We start from the raw sequence: 17,434 nt of genomic DNA, 5'->3' as shown, positions 1-17,434 counted from the left end.
GGTATCGTGTAGTATAGTATAGTAGCCTATTGAATGATGTAAGTTTCGGAAACAAAGCTACCCATGTACTTCCAAAATTAATTCTGGAACAAAAAAAAATCTGTGCAAACAGCAGAAACCTGATGAAGGTACGCCTGTATCTTGAACAAAAATATAAATCTACAAGTTACAAAATATACAAAATGAGGCACATTTTGTCAGAAATAATATCTGCAAATATCAACACTCTGACGAAGTTCATGAGTTGCAGAAAATAATGTCAACACCCATGTTGTCAATGTAACTGGGTGGCAGAGTTCATTGAAGGAGTAAAACAGAAATGAACATCATAACTTCTGCAGGAAGCATCAGTTTCATGCTCAACTTTCCTGTTCTTCTTCAACTTTCCACATTTTGCTATTTCACCCATGTTCCATCCCTCCCGGTTAGTTTCGAGACAGGAAGAACAGCGATAGTGCACGTTATACATATCCACACATTTAGGACCAACATCTGACATCTTGTCTGACACCTTCAGAGTCAGTATTTGCATTCTAATAAACAAACTCAAACTGAAATGTGCTTCAAATACGAGTGCATTGTGCATTTGCGAAAGGGGTCCGCCGCGAGAATGCAAGCCGGCGACCAAGATAAAATCTCCACGCTGCCTCCTTGATGCAGAGCCAGCTTCGTAAATCACTACCACCAGGAAAAGCTATAAGTGAAAATGAAACTTGTTCTGTAGAACATGAGAGAACTGATGTTCTGAGGCTGGAACAACATAGGAGGGACAAACACATACAAGGCCTCAAATTGCCTAAGAAATTAACGATGAAAGATGAAAGTCACTGAATAGGTTAGCCAGCTGTAGGACTCGAACCCACATCTTGGCGTGTTAGCTTAGCTCAATTGGTAGAGCCCTGGACCGGTAATCCAGAAGATGTGGGTTCGAGTCCTACAGCTGGCTAACCTTTTCAGTGACTTTCATCTTTCATCGTTAATTTCTTAGGCAATTTGAGGCCTTGTATGTGTTTGTCCCTTCTATGTTTGTCCCTTCTATGTTGTTCCAGCCTCAGAACTTCAATTCTCTCATGTTCAACATTTGCCGCTGCGTCGATTCCCTGTCGTATGAATGTGTGTATGAGTGTGCAAAAATGTAAGAGTGAAAGGAGGATGAGTGAGAGAGAGTGACTGGTTTTGTCCCTTCAGATGACGCACCCTGGAAGTCGCTGAGAAGGCGTGTTAGCTTAGCTCAATTGGTAGAGCCCTGGACCGGTAATCCAGAAGGTGTGGGTTCGAGTCCTACAGCTGGCTAACCTTTCCAGTGACTTTCATCTTTCATTGTTCTGTAGTGTTTATAGTATCTACCAAATGCCACCACTTGTCCATATCTGCTTTGGAGGCCGAGTAGCGCGGCTCTTAAACCGTCGATCACTGGTGATCGACAAGGTATGGGTGTGGTAAGGAAAGTGTTAATGAAGGAATTTTAGGTAATTAGTCATCTTGTAGTTACATATTCCCTTCGGGAGGATGTCTGCCTGGCCATATAACTCAACTTCAAAAGCAACATCTGTGCTGCTCTCATAATTTTTCATTAAAAAATTTGTGAAGGATAAAAAAAATACCCCGTATATTATCATTGTTATTATTATCCTTAATGTTTGTAGGGAAGCATAAAAATTAACCTTATGTAATAAAAATATTCAAATTCACAAACAAAATACCAGCAGGAAAACTGTTTGATGCATCTAGAAATAAAGAAAAACAAAATTGTAAGTTTACAGTAAGTTTCATACGCATTTCAAGTGGGATTCCATTTTCTTTCTGGTTAAAAAAAGCCTTTCCAAATACCTTTAAGTTTTCTGAAAAAGCATAATCCCCTTGTAATGTATTTCTTCATGCATTTTTAACATAATTATTCCTTCAGTTGTTATATGGATATTGCAAATTTTGTTTGGTCTGACAATACTGTAAAAGCCTGGTCAAATGTTAGCACACTTGAACACCAAAAGGTTACTTTCCAGTTTGCAATGCATGACTTAGCTGCTTTTGTCATGTGTCAGCATGTGTGCATCCACTTGCAGGTGCAGAACACAGAAATGCTTCTATGCATAATAATGTGGCTTATGTGCTCAGTCTAATTTTTGTTGTTTTCAGTATGGAAGGTGGAGAATTATTCCAAAGGATTCAAGACCGGGCAGAAGGTGCATTCACGGAAAGAGGTGAAATAACTGGTGTCCACTTGCATGTATTTAAGTTCTGAGCACTATTTTAGGCTGTTCGTTGTTGTTACGATGGTGAGGTTGATGCCAGAGTCCTCTGTTGTTAGACATGGTTCCTTATCAATGTTTTCTTTTTTTTTTTTTTAACAAGGTAATTTGGGGCGAAAAGTGACTTTATGAAAGTGACGGTTTATGCGGTTCAGTTACTGCTATGGTCAATATGAACCCCAGCAACCCAAGTCGTATTCATCAAACATTTTCTTTAATGATTTTTACATATTTAATTTTAGTTTAAGTACTAGATAATTGCACTTTTCCTTTCTAATTTAGAGGTCAGGCTAGTGTATGGTTCTCACTGATAACAGTAAAATGTAGAGGTGATGTGTAGAGACAACACCAGTGCCCTGGATCAGGAATTTTCCTAGCACCCCCCGTGATCTTATAACACACCCTGCAGTACCTGCAAGAAAAAGCTCAAAGAGCAGTGGCATAGGCAGAATAATATTTCGGGAGGGGGTCTGTGGGGACTTAACATGGGGGAGGAGGATTTCCCTCTGGTTTGAATGGTGTATAATGGTGCATGTTGAAAAAGTGCTATGTTCTAGCAAACCTAGGATAATGAACAAACACCAAAAGTTAGAGGGATTCTTCTCTTGCCTTCAGAGGCTGCTGAAATTGTACGAGACATTTGCATGGCAGTTGCTCACCTGCATCGAATGGACATTGCTCACAGGGACCTGAAGGTACGTGAACCCATTCCTGTCTTACAAGAATATTGCGTATGTTTCGTTTGTGCAATATCTAACGCAACCCTGTCGCTTCAGCCAGAGAACTTGCTCTACTCGAAGGCGGACTCTACTGGGGTACTTAAGTTGACAGACTTTGGCTTTGCCAAGGAAACCACGTCCTTCAATTCCTTGCAGACACCCTGTTATACACCTTACTATGTAGGTAAGTGCCGTATCCTTCCTGTACCATCCATTTAGGATACTTGATAACAGACCCTGATATTTAGGTTTATTAGTATAATATATACTTATGTATATATTATTTTATGTAATATTAACTTCATCTTATTTAATCTCTATAGCGTTTCATTAATATGTATAGGGTGTTCCACCTAACGTATTAAAAAAATATATTAATAGATCTACTTGTCCAAAAATTTTGGTCTCTACAGTACTTACATTCAGCAGACCTTTGCAGCGCTTGACGACCACTTCAATCACTTTTCCGTAGTAACAAATAGAGTTTTCTGAGTTCACCGAGTGAACGTAATGTTCAAGCAGGAAGTGCATGTCAAATTTAGCACATTCTATTACAAAATATGTTATGTGTATACAGTATGTTCCCTGGCACAGTGGTAATGGCTGCGAAAAAAAAATGCAAGAAACCGTCGCTTCGAGACACTAAGGGTGATTCTTTGCCAGTGAAAATGTCAAACTGTAACCGGCCAATGATAGCACGCCTTTAAAAGGCGACCGTGCGGGCATCTCATAGGATTATGGAGTGTCTGGACGGCTCCCTTCCTCCTCTGCATGCCGCCCTCTCACTCCTCCGCTTACGCAGTAGCATCATGCCACTGGAGCTTCTGCAGCTGCGGAGGCAGAGCTGGACTTCAAAATTTTAGTTAATACCAATTTTTAATCCACTAATCAATTTTAATTAAATTTTAAATTAATTAATTAATTAATTTAATTTAATCGATAAATTAATTAAATTTTAATTATCTAAAATTTGTTCAGTTAATATAATTAGTTAATTAATATAGTTAGAAAAAGTTTAGCCAGGCAGACTGTTGGCTGATGCCGAACACAGTAATTTCGGTTTCACAGATGGGTTTCCGGACGCAACACTCCAGAGACCAAACACGTTATATTTGTTTGGTGCGAGATTGGGGGTGTACGCTAGATGTGGCAAACACTACGAGCGGAGCTTTTCGATTTTCGCTGCCGTTCCACGACCTGAGATCGCGAGAACTCAGCATGCCACAACATTTAACTTAGTAGTAACCGTAACTTAGTTACGCTTTATACTAGTAGCTTGCCCATGACTGCAAAAGGTATAAACAAAAATATAAAGAAATTTTTGACAAAAATTGGACAGTATCTGTCCAAGGGCTTTGTTTGTTCTCTTACTGTACATTTTTTTAAGAATATGTTTATATAATTATGTATTATATATATTTATACATATATGTTATGTTATATATACATATGTTATGTATATATGTTATGTTACATATATGTTATATATGTGTATATAATTGTCTGGTCTGATACGTGCAGCACCAGAGGTCCTGGGTCCTGAAAGATACGACAAATCCTGCGACATGTGGTCCCTAGGTGTCATCATGTATATTTTGTAAGTACATACTTTTATGCGCCGCATACTGGAAGCAGTGTACACAGAAATAGGCAGCCAGGTGCGTCTAATCCGCAAAAAGTGAAACATGCCAAGTGATGTACCCAGCAATGAACTGGCATAATAACTTGCTTTCATTAATGCGGTTGCTTAATGTATCCATTTTCACTATCTTCTTAGTTATCATACCATGTGGAAAGACATTGACGTAAATGCGGGAGTCAACCCATTGGATAACAGATAAGAGGAAACTGAGAGAAAGCAGAAAGCTTCCTGGCAACCTTTCAACTGTTTGCGCAAGAGTTAGTGTGCTATACGCAGCTACTATAGTTGTACGAAATTTGGGTGTTTCGATTTTGGAGGGTTTTGTTGCGAAGAATTTGTGATACAGCTTTTAAGTCAGAAATAACTTTCCTGTCTTTACTACTTATGCTGTTTGCTGTAGAGTGATGTTTGCTCTCACCAAAGAGAGGGGAAAGGATGGACTTGTTTTGTTATTTGAACAAAATTTGGCTTTATAAATACTTTGAACTTGAAGTCCAGCTTGTATATCAGTTTTACTAATTGTACGAAATACTCCTTTTGTGGCCACTTTTCACCATGCAGTTATGTTCTTCACTCAGTTGAAGTTTTCATATATGGCAGTTGTGTTTGTTTGAAATCAATGTGTATGTATGCTGAAATAAGCAACTGTTTTGATTCGATCTTTTCTAGGCTGTGTGGGTTCCCTCCATTTTATAGTAATCATGGCCTGGCCATTTCACCTGGTATGAAGAAACGCATTCGTGCTGGCCAGTATGACTTCCCTAACCCTGAGTGGAAAAATGTTTCACAAGATGGTAGGTAGTCACAGTCTTCACCTTTGGTTTCTTCAAGTTCTGTTCCTTCAAAAAGACAACACTCTGCGCATAAACTCTCACATGCAGACGCTTCTAACATGCATATGTGGATACCCTGAGGACACAGGGCCAATTGCGATGTAGCAGTCATCTCGAAAGTGTCATCCAGCTAGCTAACATATGGGGTCTGTGTGTGTGCCTGTGGTCGCAGGAAGAAGCTTAGAACAAAAAAGTCCTCCTTCCTCCATGTGACATCAAAAGTTGTGAGAGTTACAAGTTGTAGGCTCAGCAGTTACATGCGCTTGGGAGGGAGAAATTGAAATATTTTCAGATATAATTCATGCTGTTCTGAGCAGGTTAAACAAATAAAGGGTGTTTATTGTGTTCTGTGGATCACCCTCAAATGGAGCGTGCCACATGTCAACATTGCCACAATACCAGCACATGCTCCACAAAAAGAAGAGCACGACTGACTTAGCAAAATTAATTTAGAGCAAAAAAAATAGTACAGTGCAATCCCGTTAATTGGAGCTCGAAGGGGACCAAATGTCGGTTCAAATAAGGCGGAGTTCGAACTAAAGGGAGCTGCTCTTACTAAGGGCTCGATGCATGGCAGCGCATACATATGTCTGAATGGGTGACCCCCCGTCATGGCTCGCTAGACCTTGTCACACATTTGTGGTCACACGATGCCAGAACTACCTATAAGAGACTCGTTCATTCCAAAATATTGAAGTACAGGCAAGCATCAAAACATCTCGAAGTATAAAATAACGGTTTACGTGAATCCATTCGTTTCTTCAACCGAATCAACATCGCCCACCTCAATCACGGACCCTGCGAATGCGAATATCAACTGTTGTGCATGCCATTTTGTTCGTTGCGTTGTCAACAGGAGGGGTCTTAATCCATTTGAAACAGTAGGTCTTACTTGCTTCGCCGACCACAAGTAAGCAGCACTGTTCCGCACATACGTGCGCACCATTACCGTGATTCGTCTGAAGGCTGAATTTTTGGGCTCTGAAAAAAGCTTGCAGCAGCTGTAGCAGGATGATAGAAGTAACCAGTTCACTCACATGGCCCTAACTGTAATACTACCGTAATTTCACGCGTATAAGCCGCACCGCAGGTAAGCCGCAGGACGCGTTTTTAGGAACGTTTTGAAAATTTTCTGGCACATAAGCCGCGGGCAATACGAGACGACTGATTTGTGCGACAAAGGAGACCGTAGGGATGGCCATAAACCCTGTGGTCCATACTCTGGGGTCGGCATAGTGTACAACAAAGGAGGTCAGCTCTAGAGTTCTACCAATATCGGATTGTGCCCTTGTTGAGCGTTTTTCATGGATTGATGGGATTAGTGGTCTTCCAGTAGACTTGAATCACTGTAACCACTTTCGTTAAAGCTGCTTGGGGGAATGCACCTGGAAGATCAATCTACTGGAATGTGGACCCGTCCCTGTTACGCATTGTTCGTGCATCGTCAGGGCAGTGCTATTCCAGAGACACTGTCGGCCCTTTCGTTAAAACCGGCGTATGGGAAAAATGCCAGGAAAAAATAGCCATCAGATAAGCCGCAGAGCGCCCGCGAGAACAAAAAATTGTGCATAAGCCGCGGCTAATACGCGTTAAATTACGGTACACTGTTGTTGATTTCTATGTATTGCCAGGTGATGAGCTAAATCACCCACCTGTGTGCCATTCAGTGCGACTCAATCACTCACAAGCCGTCCTTATAAGGCATCCACTGATAGTAATTCATTTTTTTTGCCGAACCATTGAGGAATGAAATTCACATCACACTCACCTCCCTTGTTGTGTCTCTCAGATGTTTCGACACCTTTGTTAAGAAACTAGAAACTTTGTAATCATATGGGCATGTTCTTTACCTAGTGGTTATTTGAGTTGGTGATTGTGGGCTGCCTTCTTATTATTTAGAGTTAATTTTTCTTTCAAAGTGTTCTGACTAGTATATGTTTAAGGGTTGTTTGAAGTCTATTGATATAACATCACAGTGTACATTGAATGTGCCTGCTCGGGCATGGGATAGACCTGCAGTATTGCTGAGTAAAAAATAAAAATAAATTAAAAATTCACAGCGAAGGACCTAATCCGTGGCCTCCTGAGGACAGATCCAACGCAGAGACTCAACATTGAAGAAGTGTTAGCTAACAAGTGGATTGCTGTAAGTCCAACATCTCAACTTCTTTTTTTAGAGGAGTTTTCTTAAAACCATTTAAGGGAGAGATTCTTTAGAGTGAACGGTAAGCAAAGAGCGTGTTCTTCTGAAAGCCTGTAACGTCGATGCTTCAGATACATAACTGCTCTGTTGCGGATTGAGCTTCTTTTTAGCAATCGAATTTCAAAGATTGCTGCGCCAAGCATAACGTGCAGAACTTCCTTGATCCACAACACTGAGGTGGCTCATACGTAGAGCCTGAAGTTTTAAGGTTTTACCCGATTCTTCCCCGAATTGAAGGTTGCCTCTGTAGGGTGAAACCCGATTTTTACCCGGCAAATTGCCCTCACTGGGATGTCTGTAGGAACGCATTAATTTACTTGTTTGGCAGAAAAATTCAGTTACATCACCATTTGTACCAAACCACTACAGTTAGTTGAGTAACTGAGCCCGATTTCACCCCGAATTTAGCGTACTGGAAGTTTTTTCACCCGAATTCACACGAATTTAGTGCACACGTTTATTTACCCGATCTTTACCCCCCTAATTTAGAAAAAAATATTACCCCGAAAACTTCAGGCTCTACTCATACGCCATCTATTGGGAATCCTTCATGTGTTGTCACGGCCGGGCTGTATTCTGCGCACTTCTCTTCTTGGGGCCTGCACATTGGGGTTTTTTATCCCCGCCGACGCCGCAGCTTCGGCGGGGGAGCTGGCACCCTACCCCTCTTTTGCAGGCTGGAGGCTGTTCCTGCGAGCAGCGACTACGTATCTGGCGTAGTGCTGCCGCGTGTCTAGTTTTTCATTTCGGTTCTGTAGCTGTCTCCTGGCTTTCCAGGTTGCCGCCAAGTACGGGACGAAGGCAGCAGCAAAGCAGGAGACGCAAAGCGCCGTTGCGTACGCGGGAAACGCTTTGTTTGTGTGTTGTCGTACGTGATGAAATCAGCCTAGATGATTTTCGATACAAACATGTCGTTGCAACAGAGAGCCTTACAGAAGACATACTGCCGCAGGTTTGTGGGATCGCGACACAATATGGAGAAGGCTGTGAAGGTTTTTGGCAGCGTAGAAACAATGTGTGACACCGCATCTTCTATAGGCACGGCGCAGACCCGAATAACCGGCTATTTCACGCAATAATAAAATGCCGTAGGCGCCTGTTGGCGCTATGCCTATTTGCGTTGTCGTCATTTTCCAGGAAAAAATTTGCATGTCGTAGCGGGAGTTACAGACGCTTATGTACTGCGGGCACTCTCGCAGTTTGATTCAATATAACGAAAGAAATTGTGATCCCTGCGAGTTTCGTTATACAGTCGAGCCCGTTTATTACGATCTTCGATAGAACGATAACTCCGATATTGCGATCGAATTGTTGGTTCCCGTCAGCTCTCCCATTGAACTACATGTAAACAAAACATCGATATAACGATCGCCGCGAAAGCGCTTGCTCGCATATAGCGATCGGAATTCTCCCGGCGGCCGGTATAACGCGTGAAAATTAGAAAGCAAGATTGCGCCATTTCACTGAAAACAAATTACATTGGCATTTTTAAGAGCCTTCGCCTCCGTGCCCGCTAAAATGAGAACGCGGTGCGTTTATCCGCGCATGACTGCCACTGCCGGGGATTAGATGCGTGTGTTGCAAGGCACGCGACTTCGAAAGGGCTGAAGGAGCTCGCGGGAAGTAGAGGAGGTTGCTCCCTCTCCACACCGTTCTCGCATCTTCAAGCTTTTTCTCTTCTTTTGCTGCGTGCTTGCTACGATGGCGTCCGCGGTTCCGAGAAGCGTTTTGGCCAGGAAGGACGCGTGGCTCGAGTCGAGCCACGCGTCTTTCCTGGCCAAAACGCGTATAACTCACGCGTAACAAACGCGTGTGACTCAGGGTCGAGCCGCTCGACCCTGAGTTACATGCGCTCTACGGGTTTCGTACTGGTGCAGAACCGCGTTGTGAAGTGCCGCGGCTTCGAAAACGTGTATTGGCAGACAGTTGCGTGTCATCACCCAAACACGCGTCGACTGATTACCCGTGGCGGAAGCGCATTCTGATGGACCTTGCAGTCCCGATCGTGAGAATGATGATGACTACGGCATTGGATGACGAGCAATGAATGAGGGCGTCGATCTCAAAAGGTGCTGCGCCTCGCACGATATCGGCGGTTATGCTATCAAAAGCTTTCGACGCACAGCTGAGTCAGCTAGATAAAATGCTTCTGTGCTCCCAACAAACGCGCATGTGCAGCGGCGCTCTACTTGTGGCGATCTACTTCGTTTGCGCGAACCCGAGCGGCGATTTCTCGAAAGCTCGTTTCTAACGATACTCTGATATAACGATCAGATTTCGCGTTCCCGTCAATATCGTTATAAACGGGCTCGACTGTACTGAGGTATTTCTATGAGGATACCAAGTGTGGCAGCTACGTATAAAGCTGAGCGTGTTTTTTGCAATGTGTGCACACTTGGAAAGTGCCCGGTGCTCGAAGCCCTCAGGTTTTTGCGCATAAATAATTTTGAGGATTGCACTACGTGTGGTGACAGACATCCCAACTTTTCTTCTTTTTTTTTTTTTCTTTTCCTTTTTTTTCCGCATAAATATTCATAATCAGGGCCAGATGAGGGCATGATCATTTGCCATAGAGGTGCCCAGAAGGCAGTGCAAAAGTGTCACCGGAGGGGGTACGGGGACGGCGGCCCACCCAGCTAGGGGCAGAACAGACCTCTACCTGTTTGTAAATAAATGACGTCATAATGTTTGACAGCGCCACGAGTTTGGTAGAGTTGAACTACGTTCAAAGCTAGTGGAGAACAAGGTCGCGCCCGAAAGCCACCGTCTTGAGGGGATTACGATGGTCTCTGAAAAGGACGCGACCTTCGGTCCTATTTTTCTTTCAATGGGAGACAGCGAACAATTGCCCATTCGTGGAACCCAGCTCTCCCCTTCCGATCTGTTTTGGTTTCGGTGTGTCTACCAACGTCATGATGACGTTTCTCGGGTAGAGGTTTGTTACCCGACAACTAAACTTCCCACTGTCTCCTTCCCGGTTTCGATGACCATAAGAAGAAAAGTGCACGCCCTCCATCCAGTCCGGCTGCGATGTTGTAGCATTAATGCCTTTTTCATAGCCACTGATGCCTAGTATGCCTTCAATTTTTTTTTCCCTCCAGAAATACACGGAAGTGCCGCAGACTCCACTGCACTCCATCAGGATTCTCAGGGAAGAGGGAGACCAGTGGCCTGACGTACAGGTACCAAGGCTATGGACTTTTGTTAGTATAGAGAGGTTTCCTTTGGTTTGCTCTGAGGAAGGCTTGTTTTCACAGACTGGAGCTGTTTACGGCTTACAGATACCACAACACCTAACCTAAGGGTTCCCTCACAATCGACTAAATAAATAACTCTCGCGCTTGTGAGGTGATGTGTTTTAGGCTTCATAGCTGCATAGGCTATTGTTTTTTTGGTATATCCCGTTTCTACTTGCCGACTTGTGTTGCTGTGACTTTGGGTAAAACCCAAAAGCTGCACTAAGCCTCTCACACGGGAACGGCAGTGGCTCACTGTGCCTTGTTGGAACTCCTCACACGCTAGAAGCACTTCTGCAGATGCCAAGTCCAATCTAATCCAGTCCGCTGCTGCAGTGCTCGCACATTGTTATATCTTACTGCATATTATTAAAGGTTGCACTAAAGGCAGGTGCACAGCTTTGATTGCTGGTGGGTGGCATTGTATCTAAGTTAAAAGCGATAAAGACTGGGCTGGTTGGTAGTCCATGTTAAAAGCGATAAGATACCCACGTGCAGGGGACACAAAAGCGGAGTGTGCTCGTGATTGTTTCCTCTTTGTGACCCATGCACTGGGGAATTTTATCGCTTTTAGCGTTAGCATTACCAGTTTTTTGTCTGCCAATCTGTACTTTCCTGGACTAGCCCTCACTATATAGCTTACTCGTAATTACAAATTACAAATGTGATGCAAATTACAAATTTGGAACGTAATTACAAATGTAACGCAAGTTTATGTCAGACCAGGGTTTCTGGTTAAAACATTACCAGTTTTTTGTCTGCCAATATGTACTTTCCTGGACTAGCCCTCACTAGCTTACTCGTAATTACAAATTACAAATGTAACGCAAGTTTATGTCGGACCAAGGTTTCTGGTTAAAACATTACCAGTTTTTTGTCTGCCAATATGTACTTTCCTGGACTAGCCCTCACTAGCTTACTCGTAATTACAAATTACAAATGTAAGGCAAATTACAAATTTGTAATGTAATTATATATGTAACACAAGTTTATGTCAGACCAGGGTTTCTGGTTAAAACCTTACCAGTTTTTTATCTTCCAATATGTACTTTCCCAGACTAGCCCTCACTAGCTTACTCGTAATTACAAATTACAAATGTAACGTAATTACAAATGTAACACAAGTTTATGTCAGACCAGGGTTTCTGGTTAAAACATTACCAGTTTTTTGTCTGCCAATATGTACTTTCCTGGACTAGCCCTCACTAGCTTACTCGTAATTACAAATTACAAATGTAACACAAGTTTATGTCAGACCAGGGTTTCTGGTTAAAACATTACCAGTTCTTTATCTGCCAATATGTACTTTCTTGGACTAGCCCTTACATGTATATATCGATTTATCACGTTAGAAGCATGGCTGGCCCAAAACTTGTCTCTGTGGAGAAAAATGACTACAGCGCAAACTTTTTCACATTTGCAGGAAGAAATGACGCAGGCTCTGGCAACTATGAGGGTGGACTACGACACCATACAGCTTAAGAAACTGGCAGACACCAACAATCGACTACTGACAAAACGTCGTCAGCAGGCACCACATAAAAACTAAACTAGCTAACTAATCCCTCAATCCAAAGAGGCATCAAAACCCAAGGTGATAACTACATCTTCAGCATCATTGACTTTGCCTCTAGCAACATCATCGTGGTGGAAGTAGGTGTTCAAGGAGTCCGAAAGTATCGAGGAGTTCCAGGAACGGGTACGGGAATGGCCATGGGTACAGCACAAGGCTGCTCCGTGCCCCAGACGAAGCCAGAACATTATGTATGAGGCATGCCTACAACGTTCTAATCATAGATTTAGTCAGTGCCCATGATGGTGGTGCCAATGGATGTTGCAAGGGCACTTCAAGCCAGTGTTGAGAGGTTACAGCAAACTGTGAAAGTGTAGCTCTTATCAAAAAGGCTTATCAAGGCTTATCTTATCAGAAAGGCTTATCAGCACTGAGGTGCAAAAGAGGGTGTTTTATAGCCTAACAAATGGAGTAGGTCTGTAAGTTAATCTAATGTTTTTCTTTCTTTTCTTTTTTCCTAGGCTTAGTAGGATTAATATGCAAGCAAAAGGATGTACTTCGGGTTCTTTAAATTAAAGGCACGTTCCCGGGCCCAAGTGCTTAATTTATGCCGCGAAACAGGCCTCGCTGTTCTGAACGTTTTTAATCTGTTGCTGGAATCGCGGGTATCATTTTATATACTGCAGGATTTTGACAGGGCCTTAAAGGGGCTGTTGTAAGCTTGCTTAGGATCCTAGATAGCTATCTTGTCTTCTAAGATAGGTTTCCTAGATTATGATGGGAAAAGAAGTTGCTAGTTTTACATGGTGCCTATATGACTTTCATGAATGCACTCATGTGGTCACCTTTGTTTGTAGGTAGAATATTTTAGACCATATGAAAGTAACATACGGGGCACTTCACCTGATCTGTCAAGAAAGCATATTATTGCGGATGAACTTGCCATTCGGCCACTTCTGGGCCGCCGTACGCTGTGATCTTGCTGAAGTTTCAGTGCAGCACAAACTTGTTATGTAAATGCAATAGCTGTGACATTCGCTTTCTTTTTTTTACTCAGACATCTCGCTTCATTTGATTTTGAGAAAGAAACAAGGGCTAAAACTGCAGTTAATCAGTCAAACCAGTTATCCCCTCGTAATCTGGCAGATTCGCTCGTCATGTTGGCAACGTCTGCAGCAGTTCACAATTTTTGACAGGAACTGTACGAGGTGAACCTCGCTACAGTAAAGTGTAGAGGAACTGGAGAAACATTTTACAATTTGAGTATGGACACTACACTGGGGCCCCGGGGCAAAAAGGCCACCGTACCAGTTGTTTAGATTGTCTTTACTGTAGGGCTGTGCGAATCTGAATATTTTAAGTCGAATCGAATATCGAATCGAATGAGGGAAAAAATTCCGAATACCGAATCGAATATCAAATATTCGTGCAAAATTTACAATATGTGACTTTCGCACTAAAAGTTTCCATTTTGTAGCCCATGGCTTTAGTGTAATTTTTCTGGCATTAACTGTCACAAGAGAGACATGCAATTCTTCTGTTTAAAGCCCCTAATCTTTAATTTCACATGAGAGTGCTTCCTGCTTTTCAGGTGAGCCTACACTTACTGGAGTACTGGAGTGGTTACCTTCATTTCAAAATTTTGTCAGGCAGTAGCATGTTATACGGATGAGGCTGTAATTGTTTCAGACAACCACAGGCCATTTGTGAAACAAACTAATTGGCATCCTGCCTCAGCTTTGCCATGAACACACTTTAGTTCCTTTGCACTCGTCCTAGGAAGTTGCACTACTGAAATTTTAGATGTAAAGGACATCTTTAAGACACCCTTCTTGTTCGTGGGCTGTAGTCATTATTCAAAAGTCCTAACTTTTTAAAGGCAACCTCACAGACATCAAATCAAAGTCCCTCGTCGGCACCGCTAAACTGCATGTGGGAGGGGCGCCGCCCCTTCCACAGACGATGTCTACAAAACTAACTTTGGATAACGTTATCTTAAACTAAACACCGTCCCGCCTGTTTTTTTCCTGCAGCAAGGGCAATTTCTTAAAGGAGGCTTCACCTCATGCACGGAAGCATCAGGTGAAGCCCACTTTCGGGTTGTGTCGCTCATATTCGTGGAATAGTCGAATATTCGAAACATCGAATATTGGATATTCGATTCGCGAATCGTATAGTTCAAGCGTTTGGTATTCGATTCGAATTCGAGAATTCGAATATTCGCACACCCCTACTTTACTGCAATCATAATTCACTGTAACAAGGTTTTTACCGTTCTGCACGTCAGACACATAGAATTAATTGAACACGACCCCATTAAATTTACGCGTCTGCAGATTCAATGTATACAAGTCTCTCGAGAGTTAGGAAAGTAGGGACCTAATTTGTACCTGCGCTCAGTGTTTGGGCGGTCACTATTCGCGCACACCCTGGCCATTTTGTCCTTGATGCTCTGACAGAGGTGCTTGGTTCACAATGCCTTATTATGATAAGGATTGCACAATCTAAACAGCAAAGCTACAAAGTGCCACAGAGTCCCTAACAAACTGCCAATAGGTTTAACTGCTTCACTCCATACTGGAGGATTTTTGGCCTTTCTCCAACTGTTCCAACTGTTGAATTCCAACTGTTATATTTATAATGGAACAATTCCTCAAACAGGACAGCAGCACACAAAGGTACCGACGGGAAAGATTTCCCGTCCGAATGCTTTTCCACTATCAATATTTTATCCCACGTACTTAGGTAGCACATTTTTTAGGAGAAAATAATAATGTGCCTGAATTGCGAAGCATTTGTGAGCCTTCTTAGTTGAGACTGTTTTAAGCTCCATTCATGTTGTTGTTGTTGTTGTTTTTTTGCCCCCTTTTTTTAGCCTGCACGGTACCATTTGACACTTACCTACAGGCTGCCTCTCAGAGAGTCGTTTCTTTCGGCTTAGATTCTAGGACTGTTACGGGCAAATGGTGAATTATGTGCACGGCTTCGCGAGTCACATCCCAAGTTTTGTTCTACTCTGTTGTACTATTTACTCTGAAATCTGTGACAGCAGATCATGCAACTGCAGATGTTACCTTTTAACGTCTTTGCACGACTAAACACATGCGATGTGCAAACGTACATGAGCACCTTAAAAGTTGGGGTATTTTATGTTATTGTTGAGTGCACACACGTAATATCCCCTGGAATGTTAGTAGTGCAGGGGGCTATGTTTAACCTGCATTTCATATCACACTTTCAGCATTTCTTTTTTTTCCTTTGAATGTGTCAGTCATAGCGAGTTAACTTCTGGTCACTGTAATGAGATAGATTTGATTGTTCCAGTTGTTTTACTTGAGACAATTGAATCTTACACCCCATTTCTAATACACATGCACTTCATCATCGTGGTTGATAAATTGTCGCTCCCATTAAGAGGAGGAGGGCAGGTGCAGATGTTGTACAACTAGCATTTTGTGTAGTGTTTGTTTCAATAATAAAACTATTTTTGGTAACAAAACAAACATAGATTCGTTCATTGATATTGTGTTCGAAAGAAGTTGTCACCAGTTCACGTTGCGATATTTCGTATTGTCTTTCGTACTGATGTGCCATTTGTGTTGCATGGACTCCAGATATGCAAAATATTATGGAATTTAGACGTGTGTGGAAAGCTAATTATTTTATAAATCATTTTGTGGTTAATAAACAGTAACAAAAGGATTAACTGGAGACATGATTTGACAAATTGCTTTAAATGGTTAGTTTCGAAGCCGAAGTTCCATTAAAGTGTGCAGAGCTGAAGAATAAGCCACAGAGATGGAACCTGAGGAAGACACATAGGACAAGACTTATGCCTCAAAGCTTGAAATGTTCGAAAGGACGAAATTACTGAAATTACCAGTGATGGCCAGTAGTTAACTACATGTAGTTAAACTACTAGTTAAACTACCTGATTGTAGTTAAAAAGTAGTTATCAACTACTTGCAGAAATCTAGTGGCAACTACTAATACTGACAACTACAGTAGTTAGGTTACTGAAGGCGCCAACTACTTCCGATTGTGCCGTAAGCTTTACTGCACGATTGTGCTTCCGACTTTTACCTTGAGCTACTTGTTTGATGAGAACGGAGGTTGAGAGCAATTGTGTCGTGCATATGTACTAAATCTTCACTTTTAATGCTTGTCTAGTGAAGCCTCATTTGCTGCGAAATAATTCTGCAACTTAGTTTGTCACGTAGGTACAGAAAGAATCCCGCCGCATGCTTTGTATTTGACGATCGTAGCAATGGCTTGAGCCAAAGTTTATTATTGCTTGTGATTCATATTTAGGTGTCCAAGAACACTACAAGGGATTGGTGTTGGTGGACATCGTTAAGTAGTTATAGATGTAGTTAAACTACATTGCAGTAGTTAAAAAAGTAGTTTTAACTACTTCCCTGAAAAGTAGTTGAACTACTAGTTAAACTATTCAATCACAAAGTAGTTAGTAGTTATAGTTAAACTACTGTAGAAGTAGTTAGTGGCCATCACTGGAAATTACACACATACAATTCCTAAGAATAGCCACTGCATCATGCGTATACTAGATCTGCTGCAGATGTTACGGGGTATTTTTCCCAAATTCCCTGCCACAAATCATAGTACGTGCATAAAACGATTTATCTCAGATGCCCAGCAATCCAGTTACCAGTACCTGAAATTGTAGCTTATTTAACGTAAACAAGCTTATCTCGAAATACCAACATCTTGAAAACCTTCATCTATAACAGACTCACTTCATGTATATGTACCCCATATTATTATGCGTTATTATTTTAGACTTTTTCGCGCTACAGTCGTGTCCCGATTATCCGGACACCTCTGGAGTCATCCGTCATTTTCGTCCAGATAACGAATTTCCCGATAACCGAACCAGGGAAACTTCCGGGAAACCCGAAAAATTCGGGAGTCCTCTTTATAGCTCCAGAAAAGGAAACAAGGACAAGATTGTCGCTTCAAAAATGCATGCAAAGTAGCTGCTTGAGATCAGACGTGTGATAGAACTCTGGTCACAGTCA

The 17,434-nt window shown here is 42.1% G+C and overlaps 1 protein-coding gene across 2 annotated transcripts in view; it reads left to right on the top strand.

Annotated features, from left to right (window-relative positions):
• The window catches only part of LOC135400257 (MAP kinase-activated protein kinase 2-like), a 30,665-nt gene extending 16,922 nt beyond the window's left edge, over positions 1-13,743 (top strand). Inside the window, exons 3-10 of one of the 2 annotated variants that reach the window (XM_064632037.1) lie at positions 2,137-2,201; positions 2,865-2,944; positions 3,026-3,152; positions 4,490-4,565; positions 5,280-5,404; positions 7,504-7,589; positions 10,748-10,849; positions 12,306-13,743. In XM_064632037.1, coding sequence (XP_064488107.1) covers positions 2,137-2,201; positions 2,865-2,944; positions 3,026-3,152; positions 4,490-4,565; positions 5,280-5,404; positions 7,504-7,589; positions 10,748-10,849; positions 12,306-12,431 — 787 coding nt within the window. In that variant the 3' untranslated portion in view covers positions 12,432-13,743. The remainder of the gene's footprint in view (positions 1-2,136; positions 2,202-2,864; positions 2,945-3,025; positions 3,153-4,489; positions 4,566-5,279; positions 5,405-7,503; positions 7,590-10,747; positions 10,850-12,305) is intronic. The other variant, XM_064632038.1, reaches the window with a different exon arrangement.
• The last annotated feature ends 3,691 nt before the right edge of the window (positions 13,744-17,434 follow it).

This window comes from Ornithodoros turicata, chromosome 7, assembly GCF_037126465.1.
Source record: "Ornithodoros turicata isolate Travis chromosome 7, ASM3712646v1, whole genome shotgun sequence".
Classification (NCBI taxonomy): domain Eukaryota; kingdom Metazoa; phylum Arthropoda; class Arachnida; order Ixodida; family Argasidae; genus Ornithodoros; species Ornithodoros turicata.
Note: the sequence above shows the minus strand (reverse complement) of the source record. Positions and strands in the feature narration are given on the sequence as shown.